Source organism: Scomber scombrus, chromosome 24 (assembly GCF_963691925.1).
Source record: "Scomber scombrus chromosome 24, fScoSco1.1, whole genome shotgun sequence".
Taxonomy (NCBI): Eukaryota; Metazoa; Chordata; class Actinopteri; order Scombriformes; family Scombridae; genus Scomber; species Scomber scombrus.
In genome coordinates, this window is record NC_084993.1 from 11,710,000 (window position 1) to 11,734,944 (window position 24,945).

Genomic DNA, 24,945 nt, shown 5'->3' on the forward strand with positions numbered 1-24,945 from the left:
GATAAAACATTCATATTCCTTCTGTTTTCCTAACAGACGCGTTTATTTTCGACGCCTCCCGTTGTTGTTGTTGTACAGGACCCCGCCATCAAACACTACCGTTGCCATAGTGACATTTGTACTCTCAAGGGGGCGGGACAAACGTCCTGTGAGCGAATACGATTTGTTGGCTGCGCGTTCCATTAAACGGAGTCAACCCCGCCAAAATGAGACCGGAAGCCAGCTAGTTCATCTCCCAAATAAAAAACCAGAACAGAAATATGCTGTTGTTGTTGTTTGAGTTGTATGTACTATAATACAAATGAATGGATATAGCACCATAATTTATTGATTCCAAATACACTTGGTTTTTACACTAATGCACTATACAATATATACATGTACATATAATAAAATGTAAAAACACATTTAAATAAAGATTAAATAAAAATCAAGCTAACATTGAAAAAGTTACAATACAGCGTAAGCCTCAAATTTGATTTAATAAAAGGTAGCGGCAAAAAGAAATGTCTTCAGATCTGTTAAAAGAACAGAAGAGTTAAAGCAGGCGTGCAGTTTTCTGAGAGTGTGTTCCAGATACGTGGAGCATAAAAACTGAATGCTGCTTCTCCATGTTTAGTTTAGTCTCTGGGGACAGAAAGCAGACCTGTCCCAGCTGGCCTGAGAGGTCTGGACAGTTCATGACGTAACAACAGATCACACATTTTTGGCCCTAAACAATTCAGTGCTTTATAAACCAACAGCAGTGTTTTAAAAAAATCAATTCTCCCACAGAAAGGAAGCCTGTGTAACAATCAGAACTGGGGTGATGGGATCCACTTTTTTAAAATGATATTATTTTGAAAGTAAGAACAGGAAGTTGGGGTTTTGTTATTGCTACCTTGATAGAGCGCTCAGCAGAGTGACCTGAAGTATATCGTGCATAATTATCGACCCTGTAAGCAGGCCTGTGTTTGATTTTCAGAGCTCATATATCTGCTGCATGGCAGGATGCTTACCTTTCATTCTAATCAGATATGCAGCTTGAGGTCTGGATGTAGGAGCCTATCTTGATGGGAAAACAAGGAACTAGTCTGACACAATGAGAAAACTTGAACTTATTGGAGTGCTACTGGCAGCCCAGGTGAGAAAAAGAGATGCATGTTTGATCTGAATCTATGATTTTATATATGGAAGAAAAAGTGCATGAATACCTGCGTTTATTATAGGCAAAGCTGTCATCAGGTTGCCATCCTCATGGTCACCTCGTCAGAGAGGAGGAAAAGTGCATGACAGATCTGCTGCATTTTCAGTCACACCACGCAACAGGTAAATCAGCACAGTTTTTAAATGGTTTATTTGAGGTAAATGTCATCTGATACTCTTAAAATTATAATTTGAAGTTAGTCAAGAGTGCTGCTTTGTGAAAATTTCCATTAAAAATCCACTTTATATTAGTGAGCTCTGAAATGCATAAAAACAAATAATAGAATAGGCCTGTCAGTGTTACCTACTGAAATTTGAAGCAATGTTTTACTGACACCTAGTGGTCATACAACATAATGCACGCTGAGATCCTTGTTCATACCTTGTGTTTATGATCAGAAATTTCAGGAAGTATTTTGAAGAGTCCAGATTAATCCAAACATGGTAGTTTTGTGGTTTTTACCCTGCATTTGAGAACATTAAACCAAATATGTTTTATATTTGATATTATATCATGATGTTATAAATTGTTCATTTTTTGATGGGTTGGAATTCCATAAAATCAAGGCAAAACATTTATTTTTTTATTTGCTTCATCTGTGAAGAAAACAATAGTATACACTGTAAGGGAATGTGGGATGACCTTAACTGCTGGCCACCTGCTTCTCTCGGGGAAACTGTCTCTCAGCCATGTCCGGACTTTTTCAACGCGGAAGGTGAGATACTCCTCACACTCTGACACACAAATACAAACAGACACCCATTATCTATACCACATTGCACTGGTTAATTATTTGCCAGGAAATGGAGCTGAGAAAAGCTTCTCCCTCTCAGGGTCTTTCTACAAACAATCAACCATAAAATGCTTGTGTACATAGAGACACCTGGTGACATGTTGGAGTGTAACATTTACATGGGGAGATGAGGATGATAGATGTCATCATAATTTATCTGAAGAAGCAGATGTTTATAGAAGCATTTGAAGAGGGAAAGTGATGGCTTTGCAGCTCTTTACTGTCCAATAAATCAGAGGACACTGACGTAGTTTGCTCAAATGCATACACACACACACTCAGAGGACAGAGACAGACCTGGGATTGTATTGCCATTTTGCAGGTAAAGTGTATCGTAACTGCACTGCCAATGGATGGACAGACCCGCTTGTTCCGCATGAAGACGCATGTGGCTACACTTTCAATGAGACACTCCACTTTCTCCCAGAGGTTGGTGGCATCTAATATACATACAGTACATTTAGTTTATCCGATATAACCAGAAAGTAAAAAATGCCACTGTCAATTGAAATAATTTTATATAACTGTATATCATTATTTTTGTGTATTGTTAAGGGTCAATTCAGGTCACAATTTTTTCTTTTACTCAGGAAAATTGAAATTTTGCCATAATCATTCCTCCAGTTTATACTGACCATTAGAGGATCCCTTCATAATGAACTTATGGGGGGATAGGCGGAAAAAACACAGTCCTCCCTCTGTGCAAACATTTATTTAAAAGTTGATCTGAAGCTAATATGAAGTTTCAACCATCCAAATGAGTCAAATCAAGTAGATATCAATCAACATTACAGTCTTTTTAGTGCCAAAGTCCCTCTTTTTGTTACTATACTTCCCTCAACGGGAAAACAACAGGGAATATGACTAACTCAGACTGCTGAAGCCTTATATAAGCTTCAGACTAAATTTTGAAGGGGATGTTTTAGTAGGCAGTATGATCTCAGCCTTGAATACCTTTCAGCATTCATATCGGAACATGACTGAATTGAAAAATTGTGAACTTCTATCCTTTAAAGGAATAGCTCGTAAATACCCATAGTGTCTTTCTAAGTTTACTTAAGCATAAAGGCTGGAACCAGGGGGAAACAGCTGGCCTGGCTCTGTCCAAAGGTTTAAGAATCTTCCTACAAACACTTCTAAAGTTCACAAATAAATTAGATATATCTAGTCTGTTTAAAACTAACAGAAATCACATTGTATTGTTGTTGTCATTATGAGGTTGCCAGGCACAGTGGTTACTGGTCCAGCCAATAAATAGTCCCGAGAACTCCTTGTGAAACCAAAACCCTTAAAAATCAAAATAAATAAAAGTATTGTGAGAAATGTAGTAATAACTAACTTATGCATATATTCTGAGCAATAAACATTATCAAACGTGTTCCCAGTCCCATCACAGGAGCTGTTTTAATAATGTGAGGTGATAAACTGTACTGTCAAATTATATTTGTGCTGTGATGAAGGTGATTAACTGATGAGCTTGTTCTCTCTTCCTTGATCAGCCACCAGATTCTCATTTGTATTTCTCCTACGTGAAGACCATGTATACAGCTGGATATGCAATATCTCTCATCTCTCTCACCATCGCCATCACCATATTCTGTCTGTTTAGGTGAGAAACTTTTTTTTTTTTTTTATCTCTGTGTCCATCCTTCTTCCATAATAACTCGTATGAAATGCAGTTTTTAAAGTGAACCTGTCCTTAAAGCTGGCACATTATGCAACTAAATCTCAAACTGTGAATGTTAATGTTTCTTCAGGAAGCTACACTGTACCAGGAACTACATTCACATCCAGCTGTTCATCTCCTTTATCCTGAAAGCAATCTTCATCTTCATCAGAGACTCTCTGCTATTCACCGATGAAGAGCTCTACCACTGTGACTATTACCCGGTATCAATACTACCATCTTTTTGTGTTTGTTACAGTACTCAAATGTAATTGTTGTACCGGTGCATTTCAGGGAACAATACATTATATGACCACTAGGTGTCAGTAAACCATTGCAACAAATTTCTGCTGGTTAAAAAGGCTTACACATTATCCTCAACACTAACCCCGCTTCTGTAACTATGTGCGGCAGGTGGCATGCAAAGTCGTGGTGATGTTTTCAAACTACTCCATCCTGGCAAACTACAGCTGGCTGCTGGTGGAAGGTCACTTCCTGTTTACGCTGGTGAGCCGCTCCTTCTTCTCCCTGAAGAAACACTTCGTCTGGTACATCATCCTCAGCTGGGGTATGAAGACCGATCACTGACGGGAATCACAATTTCCTTTGTCCTTCACATATATGATTCTGTCCTTTTTTGATTTATGAAAATGTATTTCATCACACAGGTATACCAATGATCATTATTCTCTCCTGGGGTTGTGCCAAGTATTTTTATGAGGATGAAGGGTAAGGAGCTAAAAATCTGTTTTCTTTATTCATTCATTCATTCATTCATACATATAGAATATTATCATTAAGCAATTGTATGTTTTATGTCATTGCCAAAGCTGTTGGGAAACCAGGATACATGAATGGATATTGTGGATACTTCGAGTTCCAGTTTTGCTCAGTATATTTGTAAGAACTTTCTTTTTTTTAACTAAAATGTCATTCTTATTTTAACATAAACATGTGAGATGTGTTTTATAAAGCAGCATAACAGCAGTGCTAACAGGTTTGAATCATTTCAGATGAATCTCATCTTTTTCATGGGCATTTTGAGGATACTGGTGAGCAAACTGAGAATGCCAGATTCACAGAGGAATGAATTCAGCCAGTATAAGTGAGTAGTACACTGATCACACTGTAGTACGGTTAAAACAGAATACTGTTTCTATGTAAATTTGAAATCTGTAGATGTGTATGTATGTAAATGTCTTTGAGGTATGGATTTTGTATGTGCATAGATAAGGAATTTAAAAGCAGTTTGGTTTGAGTACACACTGGCAGGTTTGTTTTAAATGGAAATGTGTTAATATATGTGTAAAATGAAAAAAATGCTTCTTATTTTCTTTCACTAGGAGGCTGATCAAATCCACATTTTTCCTGGTGGCTCTGTTTGGTCTGCAGTACATCCTGTTTGTTTTCTTACCAATTCAAGTCAGCAGCTTAGTGTTTAAGATATGGACCTCTGCTGAGCTGGCTCTGTCATCCACACAGGTAAATGTACATGTGAGGCAGACAGAGCACCAAATGAGCTCCGAATAATGACAGCTTTAACTGCAGTCACTGACACATCCACCTTTCTCCTTTATTTCTTCTATAAAAAGGGTTTTGTGGTCGCGGTCCTCTACTCTTTCATGAACGGAGAGGTAAGAATCGATCGGCAAATTAGAGATGAAACCTTTCAGTTCAGAAATTAAAGGCAGTTAATTGGGGATCTATGTACATTTTTAGGTGCAGATTGAGATCCAGAGGAGATGGAGGAGGTGGAAGCTGACTCAGCACCTGCCCAGTCGACCCAGGCAGTATCGCAGCTCCATCAGCCAGAGCGGGTCTCCTCACACACAGGTCTCTCTGCTGCCTTGCTCTCCAGGCAGTCCGACTACCAGTGGGCTCCCTGTGGATACTCTGGACGTGATCTAAGTTGGGACTGGCTTGTTTTCTTTCTTTCCTTGATACATATTCGATCCTGTATTACTGCTGACTGTTAATTAGTCCACCACTGCAACTTAAGTGTTTAATACTGTCAAATGTATATTTTTTTATAATCCCTTAAGTGCGTTTATTTGAGATTGTCAGGATGTAAAATGCCCAGTTCATAAGCTGCCAGCCTTTGTAGGAATTAAACATATTTAAAATTAACATGGGAATGTTTATAGTGAAAAATGTTACAGCTACAGCTTGTAATGATGCACTTAATTGTTCCGATGCCAATGAGCCTCAAAGGGGAAATAGCAGGAATTCTAAAGTATCTTAATATATTAAAGGGCTATTTAGTATTACACCTCCATAAAGTTGGAGGACTTGGGAAAGACGGATTTCAGAAAGAGGGGTCAAAATTGTAAGAGCAGAGACTGAGTTATCCTGACTTTTTGTATCAGTCGAGCTCCAAAAACACTCGATCCTACAATTCCCATGATGCAATTCAATAGCATCTTTCCTTAAATTATAAGTACTTTAAATCTGAGATGACCCTAATGATATGTTGTTTCATGAAACAAAGAACAGAAACAAATGAGAACAAGTTTTTTAATGTATACAGACGCTCAGTAATGAAAGTTTTTATATGGAAGTTTATTTGCATTTTAGGAAATTCACTTATTCACTTTTTTGCCTTAAAAAAGAAGATACTGCTCCGAGTTTTTAATTTTATTTTGTTATTTAATTTTTTTCATACCTCACTGTTCTATTATTACCTTATTTTATTCATGTCTGATTCTGCCTCTGCTGTTTTCTCATTGCAAAGTAATGGGATTTATAGTAGTGTTTCCTCAGTTCCGGTTTTTATAAATAGCTGTTATTATTAAATGCTTTATTAATAATAAAGTCATGTAGTCAAGTAACGTTTGTGTGTGTGTGTGTGTGTGTGTGTATAAGGAAAAAGTGATATACAAATTAAGTCTGACTGATTGATAGCTTAGCTTCGCATCAAGACTAAAAACAGGGTTAAAGTTAGCATAGCTCTGTCTGGCTTTGGTTTTTTTTACCGTTGCCAGATGAGTTGTTTCTAAATCTAAATCCAGTCTTAATGCAGGCTAAGCTTTCTTGTGTCAATAAAAAAAGGAGATATGACACTGAAAATACTAAAGTATTTGTGAGAAATGAACTCTAGATTCCATATATTGCTTTCAGCTTCTCCACCAACTCAATATAAAGGGCCATTGCTTCTTCTTTTGACAGACCTGCAGGTTTGGAAACAGAAACACCAGTTAGACTTCTTCCTGACTCAACCAATCCCAAATTTATGTTTTTTCTTTTTTACAGATAATTTCATTCATGAGTTTAAAATTAAGCTTTATGGAAGAATGGTCTTCCTTAAAACAAGATAATCAGATGCTTTACAAATACTCTACTGAAACAAAGGTTCTATGAATCTGACCTTTCTTTTCATTCCACGCATCCCATTTTCCTTTTCCTATGATGTCAAACATCCCTGGACGATCTGTGGATGTAAATGCAACCATAGTTTTCCATAGTTAAAGCTATTTCCAAAACTTTGACATTTGCTCTTAAAACCACCAAACAACAATCCAAATGCAACACAGGTGAACTTTAAAGTCCATAAAAACCTATTTTCTCATTCAGCTTATTATCAAGCACAAATAGGGTTATGAACAAGAACTAAAAGGGTTTTTTTAACCAGGTTTTTACTTTAATTGTAGCTCATTTAGTCATCAATATTAATGTTTTATGTCCTCACTTTGAACATTAATATCAGTAATAGTGTTTTTTGTCATGTGCACATGTAGTCCATAATGTTCCCTCCATTTATGCCTTTAAGAATGTGAAAAAGAACAGAGAGCTTTATGTAAACCTATCAGTCTTGCTTTCATTCACAGTTCACAGTATGACACCAAACTCGTTGGACCTCATTTTTTCACTCCACCACACCTCACTGTGAGTCGAAGTACCAGACAGCCCACAAACTGCCACAACAGTCTCTTTTAAGTGTTTCTGTCTGAAACTCTATGTTAAAAACACTCACCTATGTTAACATCTCCAGCTGTGGCTTGTTTGTATAAACCATAAAGGTCAGACAGTTCTTCACGGGTTGGTCTCTGTTTCAATACTTTGGCTTCTTCTGCTGCTTTTTCAAAGGCTTCCTTGTAGGGACAGAAAATACAAGCTGATACAAAGATCTGTCAAACTGTTGATGAAATGTATTTATGAAACTTTTAACTCAAATGATGCAGCTCTAAGAAATATCAGTCATATTAAAATAACAAAGCAGAACCACTCCCAAGTTATGTAACAAGCTCACTACAATTCCTGTGAAGCATACCTTACAGTTCACTTCATAATTAAATTAAACCTTGTAGGGAAAGCTTAAATTAATAAGTAATAGTACTTACAGTCATTGTTGCAGTGAGGAACTGACACACCTTGCTACTGAAGCTGAACTCATGGCCAGGTTTTCATGTGGGCGCTCGTCCAATCATACAGCAACATTGTGTGACAGTGTCAGACATTCGCTGAGAAAAATAAAGTGGGAGGCGGCCTCTGAAGACAGGAGATTGTGAATATATGTGCAAATGTAGATGTGTGCTAATAAGGTACTGTAGCAGTATTGACAGTATTTTATATGACAATTGAAGTTTTGGTTTAAATAACTTTAGATTGGACAACAATGGATCTATTTTGTCTCCATAATGTAAAAGAAAGTGAGTTATTGATTATCCAAAACACCTGCAGGATGTTTTTCCAGATGTTTCATTAGGTTGTTCCCTCCCACATGACTTATTTTGTGACAAGATTGCCTGGAAAAACAATTTTCATTCATCTTGTGTTCCCTAAAGTGAATATTCATGTTACAGAAAAGGTTTTGTGTCTCATGTGGAGAGAATATAAGTACTCACCACAGTGTGGCAGCACATACACAGTCAATGGACAGACAGGAACCAGACTGTCTCTAGACTTGCTTGTCCTCTTCTGACATTGATCAAAACATTGACAACCCAATCATCATTAATACATGACATAAGCACAACAGTAGAAAAAATATAACTTGTAGAAAAAATGCTTTATTCTTCGTTCTATAGAGTGCAGTTTGAAATCTTAATACTCATGTCTTCATGGTAAGAGGTGCTGATTCACATTTTTAGTATACTACTATACTATATTTTAATTTAGATTTATAAAATATCTCTGTAACAGTAGAACAGAATAACACACATCATCTTTGGCAAGAACACACAATACAAACTCACTTGAAAAAGAAAACACGAACAGCATCTTTTGTGTTCATAATGAAAAGTAAGAGCCTGCTGTGGGGTTTCTGTCAATTCACACATACTGATGATAAATATCAGCAGGTGAGTTTAGTACAACATACAAAATAATAATTAGTCACATAAAAAAAAGGAAAATGTAGTTTCCATAAGTTCTGTACACACTTGTGGTGTGCTTGACAATGTCAGCCAACACACAGCAGGAAAGCGTAGCAGCTGCAGTGCTTCAGACTTTGGGTTTCCAGTTGGCACAAAAAAGCTCAGCAAGGGACTGTATGAAAATGATTAGGGGTGAGTGGTAGTGAAAAAGCAGTAAGATAATATGATTTTTATTTTTGTTGAAGAGAAGGTGGTCTGACATATGTATTTTAATTAACCCTCCCCTTATCATGGGTGGTTGTAAAATATTTACACTTTGCCTTTTTTTAGTGATTTACGGTTAAAGAACTTACACCAACCCAATACTGTTTTATTGTTTTTGAGATATTTGTAGGAGGTTGATGCAGTTCAAGAGGAGATTCATGCTTTCTTTTTCCCAACCCAAATAATTGACATAAAGTCCCTTAATGTTTCAATGAATATACACATTATATATAATACAAGCACATTGAATTTTGAACGTATGGCTATTTTGGAAGATGGCTGATGAAAATATTTTTGTCTTAACATCAAAATCTCTGAAGGACAGGAATGCTGTCTTTGAAGTAACCTCTGATGATCTTACTTCAAAAGACTCAGTTCTGAACATTTACTGCTTCACTGATAGTGAAGTCTTCTACAGCTTCATTATTGTAACAGTGACTTCTTTTTTTATAAATACAGCCAGAAACTAAAATCTTTTTTCTTCCACTCTGCTGAAGCTTCAGAGTAACAACAAAAAATAATAATTTAAATAAAAGTCATGAGGACAAACTAAATTCTCATTATTGAGGAAGCATAGTGCAAAAAGGTTGAAGACAATACTCTTCTAATATCTCTAAAGAAAGATCAATTCTATTAAACTACCTGATAATTTGTGTGAGGGACACACAGCATTGAAATTACTCAGACGGGACACAAAAATGAGCTTTCAATACATCCCAAAGTTGTTTAAACCATCTATCTTCTGTGTGAGTGTTTACCTCTGGCTCATCTCACACGTTACTGACATCCTCCAGGCCGTTGCGGCAGTCGTTCTCGGGCAGGGTGAAGCGGATGTTCCGGTTCCTCTCCCAGCCGCGGCGGATCTGTCGGAGCCGCAGGGCCACGCAGGGCACGAAGAGAGCCAGGCGACCCAGCAGCACCGTCATAGGAAGAATCAGGACCAGGGTGAAGGTGGGCGGCAGGTAGAAGCGGTACCGGGACGCTTCAAAGGCACGGCCCCAGCCGAAGAGGAGGGTGTGGAGGGTGGCCATGCACAGGGCGCAGTAACCTAGAGTGGACTGCAGGAGGTGGAAGAGAGGTGTCGGATAGATACATCAAGCCTTTTTTATACAACCTGGATCACACTTTTATAGCGGTGGCCATCATTCTTATTCATTCAGATGGTTTATTTACAACATTTACATGCCATGATTATAAAAATACATAAAAATATGACCTGTATTGTTTAAAAAAAGAAGGAGAGTGAATTTTCATTTTAAAGTGACTCCTCTTCAGTCCAGCCAATCCACTACATTAGATCACAGGCTACTAAAGAGCCTGCAGACACACACTGACCTACCAGCTCATGACCTAAATGAATGTCACCAGTGTATACGTGTGTGTGCGTGTGTGTGTGTGTGTGTGTCTGCCGGATACCTACACGTGCCCACTAATTAGAAAACCTTCCCAGGGTTGATTCAGGTAGTGGTCAGGGGGTTTAGACAGTCTTGTTTTTTCCTCAGTCACACACTAAGTGGGCTGAATGGATTATAATTCCTTCCACTTCACATGAGTAATGACTTTTTAATCGCACCGCTTTTAAATTACTGAGAGAAGAACACCAGTAATTATGTGTCATTATTCAGAGGACAAAGATCACAACGCTCTCGTGACGCGAGGAGATTTTTGATTATTATCTGTACAACAAATACAGTGAAAGTCTACGCAGGAAATACAAAAAATATAAGATTCAAAAATGGCAAATATCTAAGAACACTGAACACATACTTCAGAGATTACAGCTTCAGACTAATCTGCTGTACATATTTGTCATTTCTTACTAAAACTTGTCCATATGATGAGAATATGTGCCATGTTATTAAATGTATGGGCCACTGTTTGGGTAGTTGGGGGGGGGGGGGGGGGGGGGGGGGGGCGTTGTCAGTAAAAAGTATAGTATAGGAACTTGTGCCAATATGAGGTGTTTGTACTCTGAGTATATGTGATTTTGCAGTGATTTGCAGTGTGTGTTTAAAGGTACACTGAAACTATACATACATACTATACATTATTATCCAGACATTCCTTATTTCTAGAGAGTTTACCAGTGGGCCAGTTTCCTATAAATGGCATGTTTTCATGTTTAAAAGAATCAGTGGTAGATTTGACTCATTCAAAATGTGCAGATTAAGTGGACGACATCCTGCCCTCAAGGCCTGAGGCAGAACCGTAGTGTGTAATGGTGATCATCCCTCACACTGACAGTTACTTCTATACACAAAAACATACGCGCACACACACACACACACACACACACACAGGTACATACAAGGCAGTACACGATGCACATGAACACGGCGTCCTGCAGCAACCTTGGACGTGCCGGCCAGAGACTTTCATCGCGGCCGGCTGTCGGCACATGACTAATCTGACGGCCACCGGATTAGTTTAACGGAGAGATGAAAGGGGGGAAAACAGAGCAGACAGAGCACGAGGATGAGGAGAGGATGGAAGATGAGAGGAGAGGAGAGGAGAGGGAGGAGAGGAGAGGAGAGGAGAGGAGAGGAGAGGAGAGGAGAGAACTGTGTGTGTACTGAGTCTCCACACTCCTGACGGCTTTGTCACAGCCCAAGTTTAACGCTGAAATCTGGGGCAGCTGCAGGAGTACAAACACTTGTGTGTGACTCCAAACCAGTGTGAGCATATAGGAGAAGTAGCACGCCAGGATGTGTATGTGTCAAGTGTCATGTGTGCCAGTCTTTGGCTGTCACTCTGCATTAATCGCATCTGTGTGTGTGCTTGTGTGTACGGGTGGGAGTGACAGATAAACTCAATACAGTACAATCACGATATTCTTCCCACGATAATGATATATCACAACAAAGATGACTGTACGATACACAATATATATCAGTATATATCGTGTTCGTGTGTGTGTGTGTGTGTGTACCTGAACGAAGCTGAACTCTCTCCAGTTGATGGTGTTGGACACTGAAGGCAGCGAGGCGACGGCCAGCAGAGAGAGCAGCCCGAGGGCCATGATGCCCACAGAGACGTACAGCTCCATCCTCCACACGTCCTCGTCAACCCACACGTCCTGCACCCCATCCTTAAACTGGACAACACATGAGAGACTGCGGTCAGCTTTACGGTCACTAGACTGTCACTTCCCAGGATTACATTCAGGAACTTTTGCAACATTATGTCTGGCTGATGCACAAAAACACAGATAACAGCAGAACAAAAGCACGCTGATTTAATACCTATATTTTTTACTGATGTGCAATAACACCAAGTGCAGTTTTATTGGTGACACTTTCATGGTGGATGAAATATGGATTGTTGTTTGTTGTGCTACTTTGTATTTACTTATTTATTGAGTTGATGCATTGAATGTGTTTTTTATGCTTGCACTGAACTGGAGCACCTCTTCAAATCTGTTTGTAAAGTGATGTATAATGACAATAAAGGCTTTCTATTCTATTCTATGCATGTGGACTCATAGTTATGTTGTCAAAGTGTTTCAGTCATTTATGAAATCCACACACCAGTTTTTTAGGATTTGTATGAAAAATGCTGTAAGTTACAGACTAGATGGTACTGATGTATGGACATCATATCTCGAACTTCAGTCTGATATCATGCTGTCATTCAAAGTCAATTATCTCTCCAGGCTAAGAGATAAATTGGCACTAGAAGGAAAAGTGTCACTGCACACCTTCACAGGGTTTGTAACTCTATTTAAGGTTGTTATGCTTACATTTTGATTGCTGGTAGTTAGTTTGACATTATATCAAAGCCAGAAAGGTTGGACAAGTCGAGAACCTTTGTCAATATTAGAGCCTGAGCGATACATCTGTCAACACATATTATTGGCTGATATTAGCCTATTGCAGATATATCGGTATCAGTGTTTATGTTGTCCAGTATGTGCCGATATAGAAGCTATAAAGGCTGCATTTTATGTATATTTAATCATTGTTCTTAATTCAAGTTTAAAAAGCCATTACATATCTTTGTCACAAGTGTTTGGTAACCACATTTGAAGGGGAAAAAAATGTGTTTATGTATATATCCTGTACGTATTGGCCGATATATCGATACCAGAATTTTTAAATTTCCCTAATATCAAAAAATCCAATATCGGTCAGGCTCTAATTAATATCAGACCCAGTGTGTCAGGTTGTAGCTACTTCCTGGAAGCAGTATGTTCCAGTGCAGAACCAGCACATACAGAACTGAAAAGTCTCAGTAGAAAAGATTTGTTCATTCTTTTTCTTGCACCTTGAAGAGGAGATGAGATAAAAGTCAGAACCTAATTGACATGATTCCTTAACTTGGGCTTCACAGACTGATGCATTATATCATTCATGTGCTGAGACCCCTCTACTGCTTCTCTTCTCACCTTTTTCAAAGCCTCGTTGATCACTTTGTAGCGGGCAGACTTCCTCATGGGCAGACACAGGCTGTAGATGGCGTGTAGAGCCGCACACAGGAAGCTGCACAGCCCGAACTGCTTCCTCCTGGTGAGCCAGCGGTCCAGCCAGGCGGGGAAGCGGTTGTACTTAGTGCCCAACCGCAGCTGGAGGAAAGCGGCGCACAAGCCGGGCAGGTAGACCAGCGCCAACATCACCAAGGCGACGGAGGGAAGGGTGACGTTCACGGTCTCAATGGGCATTTTGTAGAAAGCTTTCTTCCCCCCTGTGATGACGGGGTGCAGGACGTCACGGACGAAGTTATACGAGTAGAAGAAGATGAACAGGAACAGGGTGCACAGGACGGGGACGCGCCAGGAGGGAAATAGATAAAGGGGGAGGTTTTCGATCTCCAGAGAGGAGGAGAGGAGCCCCATATCGACGGGGATGAAGCCCATTCTGCGACAGAGCTGCATGACCGATTTCTTGGCTTTACTGCTGTCACTGCACAAGAAAACCTGAAGAAGAAAGAAAACAAAAAGATGAGTGAGCTCGAAAGTCCTCACTAGATTTCTTACAGCATCTCCCACTATTCTTCTTTTATCGCTCCATATCTCTCTCTACCAATTTTGCTAAATTTTCCTGCTGTTGACAAGTACAAATTTAAACTATAACTACCTGCTGATGTTTCCTACCTGTCTGCTTCCATCCCGAGGTCCAACCTGGAGCGTCCAGGCTGATAAAGTGTTAAACCCTTTGACTACACAACTCTCTGGAAACAGGTCGGCCAGCTGTTCGGCATTGGAAGGCCCATCTTGGTTTATCCGCAGCCCGTTGCTGACGTCCACCAGAGTCTTTCCAGCTAGCGCAGGCTTTAGGCCCACCAGCGTGGAGTGGTGCTCAGGGAACACAGCGACAAAGACCAGGTCTGCCTGGCTGGCCACCTCCATCTGGGAGGTCACCTGGAAGACAGAGAGAGAAAGAGTCATGATGGAGCACATTAGAAGTATGTACGATAATCACGGGAATATTATTAGACATTAAAATAGTTGTGTGTAGTTCAGTATCATGTGATGAACTAAATAATCATCCCAAAAATGATGAAACTCCTCATTTTTTGGAAATTGAATATTAAATACTTACGATTCCTACTTTCACTTCAAGTTAAGCATTCTCCCTAACAATAATTAACTCTTAATTCATCTTAATAAAAATCTTGTAATGTACAATTTGTTATGTTAAGGAAAGGTTAAACATTTTAGGAACTGTGCTGCCAAGAGTGAGCTGAGAAGATCAATACCACTCTTTAGTGTGTTTGTTAAACATGAATCTAGAGCCAGCAGGCTTAGCTTAGCTTAGCATAAAGACTGGAAACAGTAACCAAGGCAAAACTCGAAAGCTCTTTAATTACTGATCACTGTAAATCTAGCTTGTTTAGACTATACAAAGGCCAGAATGTAAAACCACTGTTTCCCACTGTTCCCAGACTTCTTTATGTTGTTATACTCTCACCTTTAACTAAGATTAGGCTATCTCTTAGGTACAGCCCCAGTCAACAGTTAGGACACACCTTCACATTCACTTGAATAAGACAGTGTGTGTGTTTATATTCAGGATACCAACAACAGCTATTATCCCTTGTGGTTAAAGTCAAAGTAAATACATGTATATAATTATCACCAGAGAGAGACAAACAAAAACACCAATTACATGGTGAGTGTGAATGTGTGTGTCAGTATCACTACAGAAGACAGGCTGACTCTGTGTGAGCGTGTGTGCATGTGTGTGCATGTGTGTGCATGTGTGTGTGTGTGTGTGTCTCACCTCGGCCTCTTCAGGGAACAGAGCCACGGAGCGTGTGGGGGTCCGACTCCCCACCACCACTTGGTAGCCGGAGGCCACCAGCCTTCTGGCCAGCGAGCGGGAGAAGTCGCCCGTGCCCAGGATGCCAATCACGGGATCGCTGGGTTCACTCATGGAGGCTTCAAGGCGTCTGGAGCCCCCTCCGTCACTTCTTTCTTGGATTAAAGGCCGTGACATTTCATCAGGCATAGTACACTGACAAATATAGAGAAAGGAGACAGGGTTATTATTTTTGCTTTATGTGTGTTTGCATCCTTCATCTGGTTCCTATAACGTACAGTCAGGATATAGAAACAAGACTAAAAAGCAAAAAAAAAAAAACTGTTCTGAAGACATAAATCTGCATTTATGTTGTTGTTCTTGATACAACACTATTACTGTGAAATAGACATTTTTAGAAGCCAAAACTAGGATTCCTATTATCTGTGTGTCAGCTGTCATGTCCTACATCAGTAACACTGCATTGTCAAAGCAGTGAGGGGTGACCCATTAATAGCATTAGTATAAATACCCTAAATACAGCACAGCTAGTACAGAAAACACCATATTATTAATCATTTCCTGCACAAACAATTGTGGCATTCACTCGCGGAGTAATTCCACACATCCTACACGCCTGACACATGGTACTTACATTAGCAGTGGAAACATTTAAAAATGTCGACTTCATTAAAAACGCTGCTTTGGAGGTTATCCAGCTATATGCCGAATTAACCCCAACAACATGACTATTCAGTAACAACCATAAGTAAAGTTTCATACTGTACTGAAGCTGAACGATACGCGATAAAACATTCAATTGCCAGAAATCCACATTGAGTTTCGCTTCAAACGCAGAAAAGCGCTTTCCAGCCACCTTGCTTGTTGTCCTTGGCTCAACTCGTGGAAACTTTTACCCCCGAAGAAAGTTACTTTTCTAAAACACACAGTACGACCGAGAAGGAGTAAAGAAGCTCCTTTGTAGGTAAAATAGCAGCCCACGTTACATATTTGAGGTAGTGTTGGCTTTTACAGCGATATTGTGACTTATTATTTACTGTTCCTCACTCACCCCGCTCTCTGAGCTGCTACGCTTCTTCCTGATTAGATGACGCAACGGACCAATTCACGCCCTCGCCACGCCTCCGCCACGCCTCCACGTGTGTGCTGGAGATAAAGCAGAGACAGTGTGGGAAGAGTGGATATGAAGATATTTTATCAAGAAAATTAAAAGTCTAGCATGGGCTTAATTAATACTGTGATACCATTTTAGTCTGTGTCATGATTAATTTACAACATATTAAAAAATATTGTTTTTAAAGAATTAAAAACAGCAACCATGGGAAAGTGTGTCCAAACTTTTGACTGGTACTGTATGCATTCAGTTATATGTTAAATATTAAAGATAATGAGGAAAAAACCCTCCTGAGTAAAATCTTAAAGGTGTGACTTCAGAACCCCTTTGTAATCCTCAATATAGTCATCAGTAACTGTAATTTAATTACACATTTTTTCTCAGTAACTGTAATGGATTACAGTTACATTAACTTTCCTCTACTGCCACCATGAGGTTGACATTTGTGGATTTAAGTGAAAACAACAAATATTGGATGATTGGTTCAAACATTCATTCTGATGTTAATGTATCCAATACTTTACTTTATGATCAAATACCAGCAAAATGAATGACATTCCCATGGCTGTAGATTCTTAGTCTTAATAGTACTTCAATATGTTTAGTTTATCTTTCAAACCATTTGGCATTGTGTTGAAAAAAGAAGTTTAATCATACTCATATTGTCTCATTGCGAGCAGCTTTTTGAGAGCCCCCCCCCCCCCCCCTTTTCCCTGCATCTGCTGCTGTTGAACGGGTGTATTTGATAAACTGGCCCTGGGATTAGAACAAAAAAGCAAAAGCAAACTCGTGTTAAAAAGAAGTCTGACCACAGGTTACACACTGTCAACATGACTTCATCATGTCTGCCTTTGCCACTTGCAAAAGGTTGAATCCCGCTGGCTCGCAGTGCTGCATCAGTGCCACACTCAAATCACACACATACACACACATATACACACACATTTATACATACATGCTCTCCTACATTGTCTTTCACGCTCTCTAGCCGTCATGAGCCTCGTGTTTGTTTACCACGCTTAAGGTCGTAGTCCCTGACACACATATCTGATTTTTTGAGATTTTTCATTCAAGCGTATTGATCGTTGGTGTCTCCTGCTGTGATAACCCATTAATCTTACAAGTCAAATCAATTGGAGCTATTCTGATCCAGCGGGACACATTTCAGCTTACAACCCTCTCTCTAAAATAAGCCTGCTGATGTGGATTGAAAATGTTAAACTAACAATCAGCAGACGAGAAGATGTTTTAACCTTTTCTGGCTTCTAATAGGCGTATTTAATCATGACTGACATCATTTAAATGGCGTGGATGATTACTACTGTGGCACAGGAGCAAAGTCATGGTCATAAACGGTTAGCCTTAAACAGACAGGTACATCCGTGTTAACAAATGAAAAGATCTCACTGTCAAAACGTTACATGCAGGAGGACATTTCTCTCTGGGCTTTCAGGGACCGAGGTGTCTTCAGCGCCCTTCATCAAGGATTGAGGTCACGTGTTGAGACAGGAGCTGATGTTGCAAGTTCTCATCGTTGACATTCTGGCCTGAATAAATACAGTGTGTTCATCTGAAATGACTGATTCACCCAATAATGAAGCCACACTGATTACAGTTTCATCAATGCTTTTGTACACGCTTTATTAAAAGATAGATTACATTTGAGATGAATTAGAGTGGTGTCAACCTTTTTGTCCCCTTTGTTAAAGAAGCGTTTGAGTCTGTATGCTAAATATGGAAATGGAGAAACAGCTATAAAAATTAGGCTTTAAGGATTTAAGGTAGAAAGTAGAATTTACCTAAAAATCAGGGTTTGATTTGAAGCTGTTAAACGTAGGTTTAAGTTATAGGGAATGTAGAGGAAGACTTTGACATTTTAGGAGATACAATTAATCTTCTTATATTGCAATCTATCAATATATCATGTTTCCCTCTATGATATTAAACAAAAGGAGTATACGTCATATTTCGATTTCTACTCAATTACACCCAGTTTAACGACTGAAGGCAGCTAACGATGAATAGATTTGTTCGTGTGTATGACGAAGCAGCCTACTAACAGGCAGCGTGATTAGACGCGTGATGGAGCCGCAGGGAGGGATAAGCTCAATAGCGGCAGTGCATAACTGTGGACAGTGTGTCGTGCGTTGCTCTCCATGGCCTAAAGACACAGTTCACTGTACTAATCCTGAGTAAAGGTCATTTCTGCAGTCATGTAGCAGTGTACTGTGCTCCCCTTTGCCTTCCTGCATGCTTATTTTTAAGGCTTTTGTTTCCCATGTGAATCATCCAGAAAAACGTGACATAACAAACTTTATGACGTCTGCTGTCGGGTTCGTCAGATTTCGACGTAGGTGTCATCTTCGACCCCCACACCCCATCCCAACCTCCCATCGCTCTCATGACTCGTCCTGCTCGCTCTCACCTTCAGACGTGAGCGGCACAGCTGGAGCCATGTTCTGGAGAGTCAAAAAAGCTGAGCTGAAGTTGAAATTGCTTGAGGGAGAGGAAGGGGTGAAGCTGGGGGGTGGGAGGGTGGGAGGGGGGGTGTTGGGGGTTGCAGTATGACCGCAGGGCTTCAGCTAAGCCTTGTCTCTGGCCTCTGAAGATTTCTCCACATCGCCTTTGAGCTTTAAAGCCTCCGTCGTGGATGTGGGGGCCTGTGCTCCAATTCCAGCTGCTTAACTCCCCAGCACACAGTTTTGAAGTATTTTAGGTTCTTTGGGGGGAATTTTGGAGCTCGAGGACAAAATCAATAGGCACTTTTATTTTCAATGAGCAAAGGTTCTTATTATTGAGTGTCTCAAAAGCATGCCCTAACCATGTAACCAATGACAGGCTTTAAATATAGTCTTATTCAGCTGTTATTTTCACGATGTACTCCTTAGAAATAATCAGAGGTTGTGCTCATCAACCACATTAGTTGAACAAGTGTGCAGCGGCCTCACTGGAAAAGGAAACAAAAGAGGCATTTAAACACATCTGTATGCGATGGAGTAATGATTGTCTGCGAGCAGCAATTGAATGTTAATTTGTCGGAGGAACTGAATTGAAGGCCAGCGGCTCTCTCCACCTCATGAAACAAGACATCAAATATGTCTCTGCAGCTGGGGGAGCTCGCAGCTGAAAGGCGTCGACAGCCGTCAGACTTCTCTGGTCCGCTCCCTGCATATATTATGTGTGTGTGTGTGTGTGTGTGTGTGTGTGTGTGTGAGTGAAGTGCAGTTGGTCATTTCATGTCACCACAGTGAACCTGCCCTTTAGCCATCTGACCTGACTTTGAAAGAGCCCCTTGTGGTCTGAGTCAAATATTGAGTTGTGCGTTTAGTCACAGTGAAGTTTGAGCTACTAATAAAATTGGATTATTGTGAAGAAGGTATAAGTCAGTGTTTAAAGTGTGATTATTGACATTTTTAATTTGGGGATGTGATTATGGATGAGATACATCTGGACATTGACCATCATCATCTTCTGACCTAGAGCATCTAGCATGGATGTAAATGGATAATATGACCTCAAAATTATTTTTAAAAAACAAGAAACTTCAACACTGACTCACATAATATGTTAGATGGGTTTAACATGAATTAAAACGCCTAACTTTATAATATGGATAAATAGATCTATCTCTGAAACAATCATATCCAATGGGGATATGTATAAATAGATTGTGCACTAACCCTATAATGTATTCCACCCATTAAAACTAAAATAAACAGCTCTATACCGCTGAGAGTCAAGGAGGTAAATATGCAGCAATTTGACATTTAGGTTATGTATAAATATACACGTGAATCGATACATTCAGGGATACAATATATTTTTCTCCATATAAATATTCAGAATTTACATTTTAAATATTTATTGCCATTTTTAAGTAAACAACTTGATGCACCTGCTTTACTTTCCTCCTGTTGTCAAGGCAGTCAAACCCAAACAGACCACTTCCTGTCAAACATTTTAAAGTAAAACTCTTCACTGACGCAGATGTTGAACATCTGGTTTGTTATGTAAAATAATGATGTCTTGTTAAGTAGCACTTGTTATGAACTGATCAGATGATTCATGTGGAAAATCTTCATGTGGAAAGAAACAGATGAATGGAGATAAATGTGATGGAGAAAAAAATGCAAAAGTTCCCTAAAGTAATGGAGTAGATGAATGAAGTAGCACCAAATGGAAATACTAAAGTAAACAAGTAGGCCTACATCAAAATACAGTACTGAGCAATATCTAGTGACGTTCCACCACTGGCCTGCTGACATCTTACTGCAAATGAAATGCAGATATTATGAATCAGATCCAGACAGCAGCCTCAGATTTTGAGGTTACATGCTGTTTTGGTTCTGACCTGCATGGCCACACCTCTCTATCCCTCTCTCTCTCTTTAAAACAGACCTATAGTATTATAAAGTGCGTTCTTCATTTATGTCTTTTCCATATTTGTGAAACACAACACATCTATAAGCTCCTGCTTTAATTTGCAGGAGACATCCTCTATCTTCCGGTCGTCTCTTTGTTAACTTTGACAGCTGGACGCAGCTGGTCGCAGCTGTCCGCGCGCTCCCATCCATCCAGCCAAGACGCGCAGCTGCTCCCCAGTCTGAGCCGCTGGGGAAGCGCTCTTAATGAACTTTATCCTTTAGTGTTGTCGTTCTGGACGCCACTCAGTCATCCGTCACTATTCCCCAACAGAGCGGCTCCGCGGGTTTTCTATCGTGCATTGGTCCCCGAACCGCGCGGAGGAAGTGGTCGGTGGTCTTGGTGGTGACAGCAGTCGTGATGGTTTTGCTGGCTCTGGCCGTGGCTGTTCCCTTACTGCTGCTGCGCACCCCCGGAGCCTCGGCTCATTACTACGAGATGATGGGCACCTGTCGGATGGTTTGCGACCCGTATAGCCCCAAACCTGGAAGCGCCACCGCCATGAAGGTGATCCAGAACGTGAACGGTGTTGAACCGCAGCCCCCGGTGGCGCAGGGGAGCCGCGGGGAGCCGGGGCGACCGGGTAAACCGGGAATTAGGGGCCCGCCGGGAGAACCAGGACCCCCAGGTCCGAGAGGGCCACCGGGAGAACGCGGCGATGGTAAACTCGGCTTCCCTGTGTTACCCGGACCTACGGGGGCTGTCACCGGGGAAGAAGGTGTGAACTCCTCGGCCAACGGGTTCAGGATCGCTTTTTATGTCGGTCTGAAGAATCCACACGAGGGATATGAGGTGTTAAAGTTTGATGATGTTATAACAAACTTGGGGAACCACTACGATGCAAGCACCGGGAAGTTCACCTGCCATGTGTCCGGGATCTATTTCTTTACCTACCATGTGCTGATGCGGGGAGGAGACGGGACCAGCATGTGGGCAGACCTGTGCAAAAACGGACAGGTAAAGTGTGAATTCAACAGGAACAATAGTGTGCAAATAAATCTAAAATATCGTTGGAATTTTTGGGGAAATCTTCCAGCAAGATTACCACAAAGTAGAAACATTTCAATTGAATTGGGTTTAATATGAAAAGACAATACAATATTCCATTACCAGATTAACCGTCTATATGCCCATTTTACGCACCGAAAGCGCACAACACTGCCTGAGGGTTGGTAATATATTCTCCTAACACAATTAATATAACTACATATTCTCACAGTTCATATCTTTAATGAACTGAAGGTAACATCAGTGACGTTTTGGTCAAATTTAAGCATGTCTGCGTGCCCTGCTTAGCAATAACACTCATGCGTAAATGTTTGGATGAGTGACCAGATCTGTCTTGTCTTAACAATGAGTGTTCTTTATAGACGCTACCATTCTTTTAACCTAATATCCTCAGCTTTTCTCTTCTATATCTTAAACTTTTCTCATTTTGATTCTCAGGTGACTTTTCTCAGGTTCTATTTATATTGCATTCTCTTGTAAAAGAAAAAAAGAACTTATCACAAGGAGTTTTGTCCACTTCTTTCCAGGTTCGGGCCAGTGCCATAGCTCAGGATGCAGACCAGAACTACGACTACGCCAGCAACAGTGCCGTGATGCACTTGGACTCTGGAGATGAGGTATATGTGAAACTGGACGGCGGCAAAGCTCACGGAGGCAACAACAACAAGTACAGCACCTTCTCCGGCTTTATCTTATACCCTGACTAAACATCACAGCAGGGCCACGAACAGTAATCATCACTGAAAACTGTTTTCATCAAAGTATACCATCAAATATGTTTCTCTCCTTTTGAAGGTATAGATTCCACACTGCACAAGCTGCTTATCTGTTATTGTATGTTCAGAAAGCTGATGTTTCAGGTTTATTTAGAGCAGTTAAAGCTCACACATCTAACACTCCATATATAACCTGAACTATAAAAGCATGATTTTATCCTGATGAAGCACTTGGTGTAACGGTGTGTGATCTCAAAACAAATACAGGTATAAAATCAATAATGGAAAAGCTGTTTTAAGAATTCACTTTGACCACAATGTTTGGCCTTAAAGCCTGGTCACACCAGCACTTAAAATGGTCAAATCTCATATTTAAATCAATTCATTACAATTACAGTTGCAATGATTAGTCAATTAACTGACAAGTGTCCAACTATTTAATTCATCTGCAACTATTTTGGTGATTGATTAATTGTTTTGAGTCATTTTTTATGGGAAAAAAAATTCACATTTTTCTTATTCCAGCTTCTCAAATGTGAATATTATATCATTTGTTTAGTTTTCTTTGACAATAAACTGAATATTTTTGGGTTGTGGACTGTTGGTCGGACTAATACGAGACATTTGATGACTTCATCTCAGGCTCTGACATTATATGGCCCAAACAACTGAAAAATAATTGATAGTTGGAGCCTTAATTTCAATAGAAGCATTACATTGAATTCCTTTACAGGGGTGAACCAAACCTGAGCAAAACTTCTCCATTGAGTGCAAATTGAAACAAGTTTGCACCACATGCACATCATTGGTAAAAATAGTCTTTTGAATACACTGAGATAACTTTCCGTCACTGAGCTTTGACGTCACTAAGCTTCTAGAGCTATGTCGGAATGACGCATGGATACTGTGATGACTACAATACTGAGACTTATTAGCCAAATAATATTACTTGTTTTTTTTTAAAGCCCACTCTCTTTTCTTTCTTTCTTTCTTTATTCATGGCAAAATGGAATCAACAACAAAAGCAAACATACAGCACATCCTTGAGTCACCTGTTATGCTGGACCTATTTTAGAGGATAGCATCAATAGAAATGGTCTGACGAGGTTAATAAAAGAACATAATGGTACCAAAGCTGACGGCATTCATGATCTAAATGCGTAAAGCGAGCAAGGACCATTTTGTGCTTTGAGTAGTGTTCAATGTCTCACACAATAACCAATTCACGAAAGATACAAATGGATGTCTCTCATTGATACTGAATCTGTTCTATTTTCTTCTCATACATGCCAATAAATATTGTTTGACAAAAAGTTTGCTTTGTCTGGAAATCTCTGAACAAGTGAGAGAAAGTAATGACTCCACCAGTCTGTAGAAGTCGATGGAACAATTGTAATTTTCTACAGTTGCAGACCTGCAGGTGTTCCTTGTTTAATCTCATATCACAGCTCCATGTTCGTGCAAGAAATCTGTCTGTATATATTTCATTCCACGCTCGCCTAGAAACTGTTAGATCCAGGCTGCCTGTCTGAATGTGTTGCATTAGCCTACAGACTCCTGTTAGAGAATGTACAGCGTGTCCTGAGCCTCAGCTCACAGGTTCCAGGTGCCTCCCTGATTGTCCTCTGCTCCACTGTGGCTCGCAGCCACTGTTAGTCAGCACACCAATCTGCTCTCCAGTGTTTTTATTTAACAAGGTTACACTGAGGTCTGTGTTAGTAACCTCACATGTTGTTTGAATGTTAGAAAATCTTCCATTTCCACTATCTGGCCACTATGTTCATTATGAATTAATAATTTCAGGTTTATAAAACAACAATGCAAAGAAATGTTATGATTCTGGCTTTTTAATATATTTTCTTTGTTATATATGTTAGCAAACTGAATAACATGAGTTTTGGAGTGTTGGTCGTACAAAACAAGCCACCAGATGATGTCACCTTTGGTTCTGAGATACTGTAACTTTGTGCATTTTATCACTCATTCTTGACATTTCATAGACTGAATAATGAATAGATTAAGTGAGAAAGAAAAGTAATAAAATGCATCTCTAGTGCCAAGTTATCTTATCCTATAAATGAAACTCTAAAATTAAGAATATATAACTTTTAAAAAAAGAACAATTATTATGCATCTATCAACAGCAGCCATTTCTTCTATAACTCGCTTGCTGTTATTTTGAAAGACAGAAAGCTGATGCTGTATGT

At 39.9% G+C, this 24,945-nt stretch overlaps 4 protein-coding genes across 6 annotated transcripts; 2 read left to right on the plus strand and 2 right to left on the minus strand.

Annotated features, from left to right (window-relative positions):
- Positions 1-1,081: 1,081 nt before the first annotated feature.
- On the plus strand, positions 1,082-5,553 carry sctr (secretin receptor). Its single transcript, XM_062445482.1, has 13 exons — positions 1,082-1,123; positions 1,209-1,308; positions 1,791-1,901; positions 2,302-2,408; positions 3,479-3,588; positions 3,737-3,869; positions 4,060-4,213; positions 4,314-4,374; positions 4,476-4,545; positions 4,659-4,750; positions 4,989-5,127; positions 5,238-5,279; positions 5,365-5,553. The coding sequence occupies exons 1-13, from the start codon at positions 1,082-1,084 to the stop codon at positions 5,551-5,553; spliced, it is 1,350 nt and encodes a 449-aa protein (XP_062301466.1).
- Positions 5,554-6,179: 626 nt separating this feature from the next.
- LOC134006567 (acyl-CoA-binding protein-like) lies at positions 6,180-7,988 on the minus strand. The gene is made up of 4 exons (XM_062445483.1): positions 7,983-7,988; positions 7,616-7,769; positions 7,010-7,072; positions 6,180-6,812 (listed from the first exon to the last, which is right to left on the minus strand). Exons 1-4 carry the CDS (start codon positions 7,986-7,988, stop codon positions 6,739-6,741), a joined length of 297 nt encoding a protein of 98 aa, XP_062301467.1. The 3' UTR covers positions 6,180-6,738.
- Positions 7,989-9,641: 1,653 nt separating this feature from the next.
- On the minus strand, positions 9,642-16,557 carry LOC133976402 (metalloreductase STEAP3-like). Of its 2 annotated transcripts, none has more exons than XM_062414608.1 (6): positions 16,530-16,557; positions 15,440-15,673; positions 14,311-14,577; positions 13,606-14,133; positions 12,151-12,315; positions 9,642-10,279 (listed from the first exon to the last, which is right to left on the minus strand). In XM_062414608.1, the coding sequence occupies exons 2-6, from the start codon at positions 15,665-15,667 to the stop codon at positions 9,992-9,994; spliced, it is 1,476 nt and encodes a 491-aa protein (XP_062270592.1). In that variant the 5' UTR covers positions 15,668-15,673; positions 16,530-16,557; the 3' UTR covers positions 9,642-9,991. The 2 variants fall into 2 exon arrangements, with proteins under 2 accessions (XP_062270592.1, XP_062270591.1); XM_062414607.1 differs by lacking the exon at positions 16,530-16,557 and adding an exon at positions 16,335-16,507.
- Positions 16,558-21,273: 4,716 nt separating this feature from the next.
- Positions 21,274-22,729, plus strand: LOC133976412 (complement C1q-like protein 2). 2 transcript variants are annotated; one of them, XM_062414619.1, is made up of 3 exons: positions 21,375-21,521; positions 21,555-21,971; positions 22,550-22,729. In XM_062414619.1, exons 1-3 carry the CDS (start codon positions 21,375-21,377, stop codon positions 22,727-22,729), a joined length of 744 nt encoding a protein of 247 aa, XP_062270603.1. The 2 variants fall into 2 exon arrangements, with proteins under 2 accessions (XP_062270604.1, XP_062270603.1); XM_062414620.1 differs by having other exon boundaries at positions 21,274-21,971.
- The last annotated feature ends 2,216 nt before the right edge of the window (positions 22,730-24,945 follow it).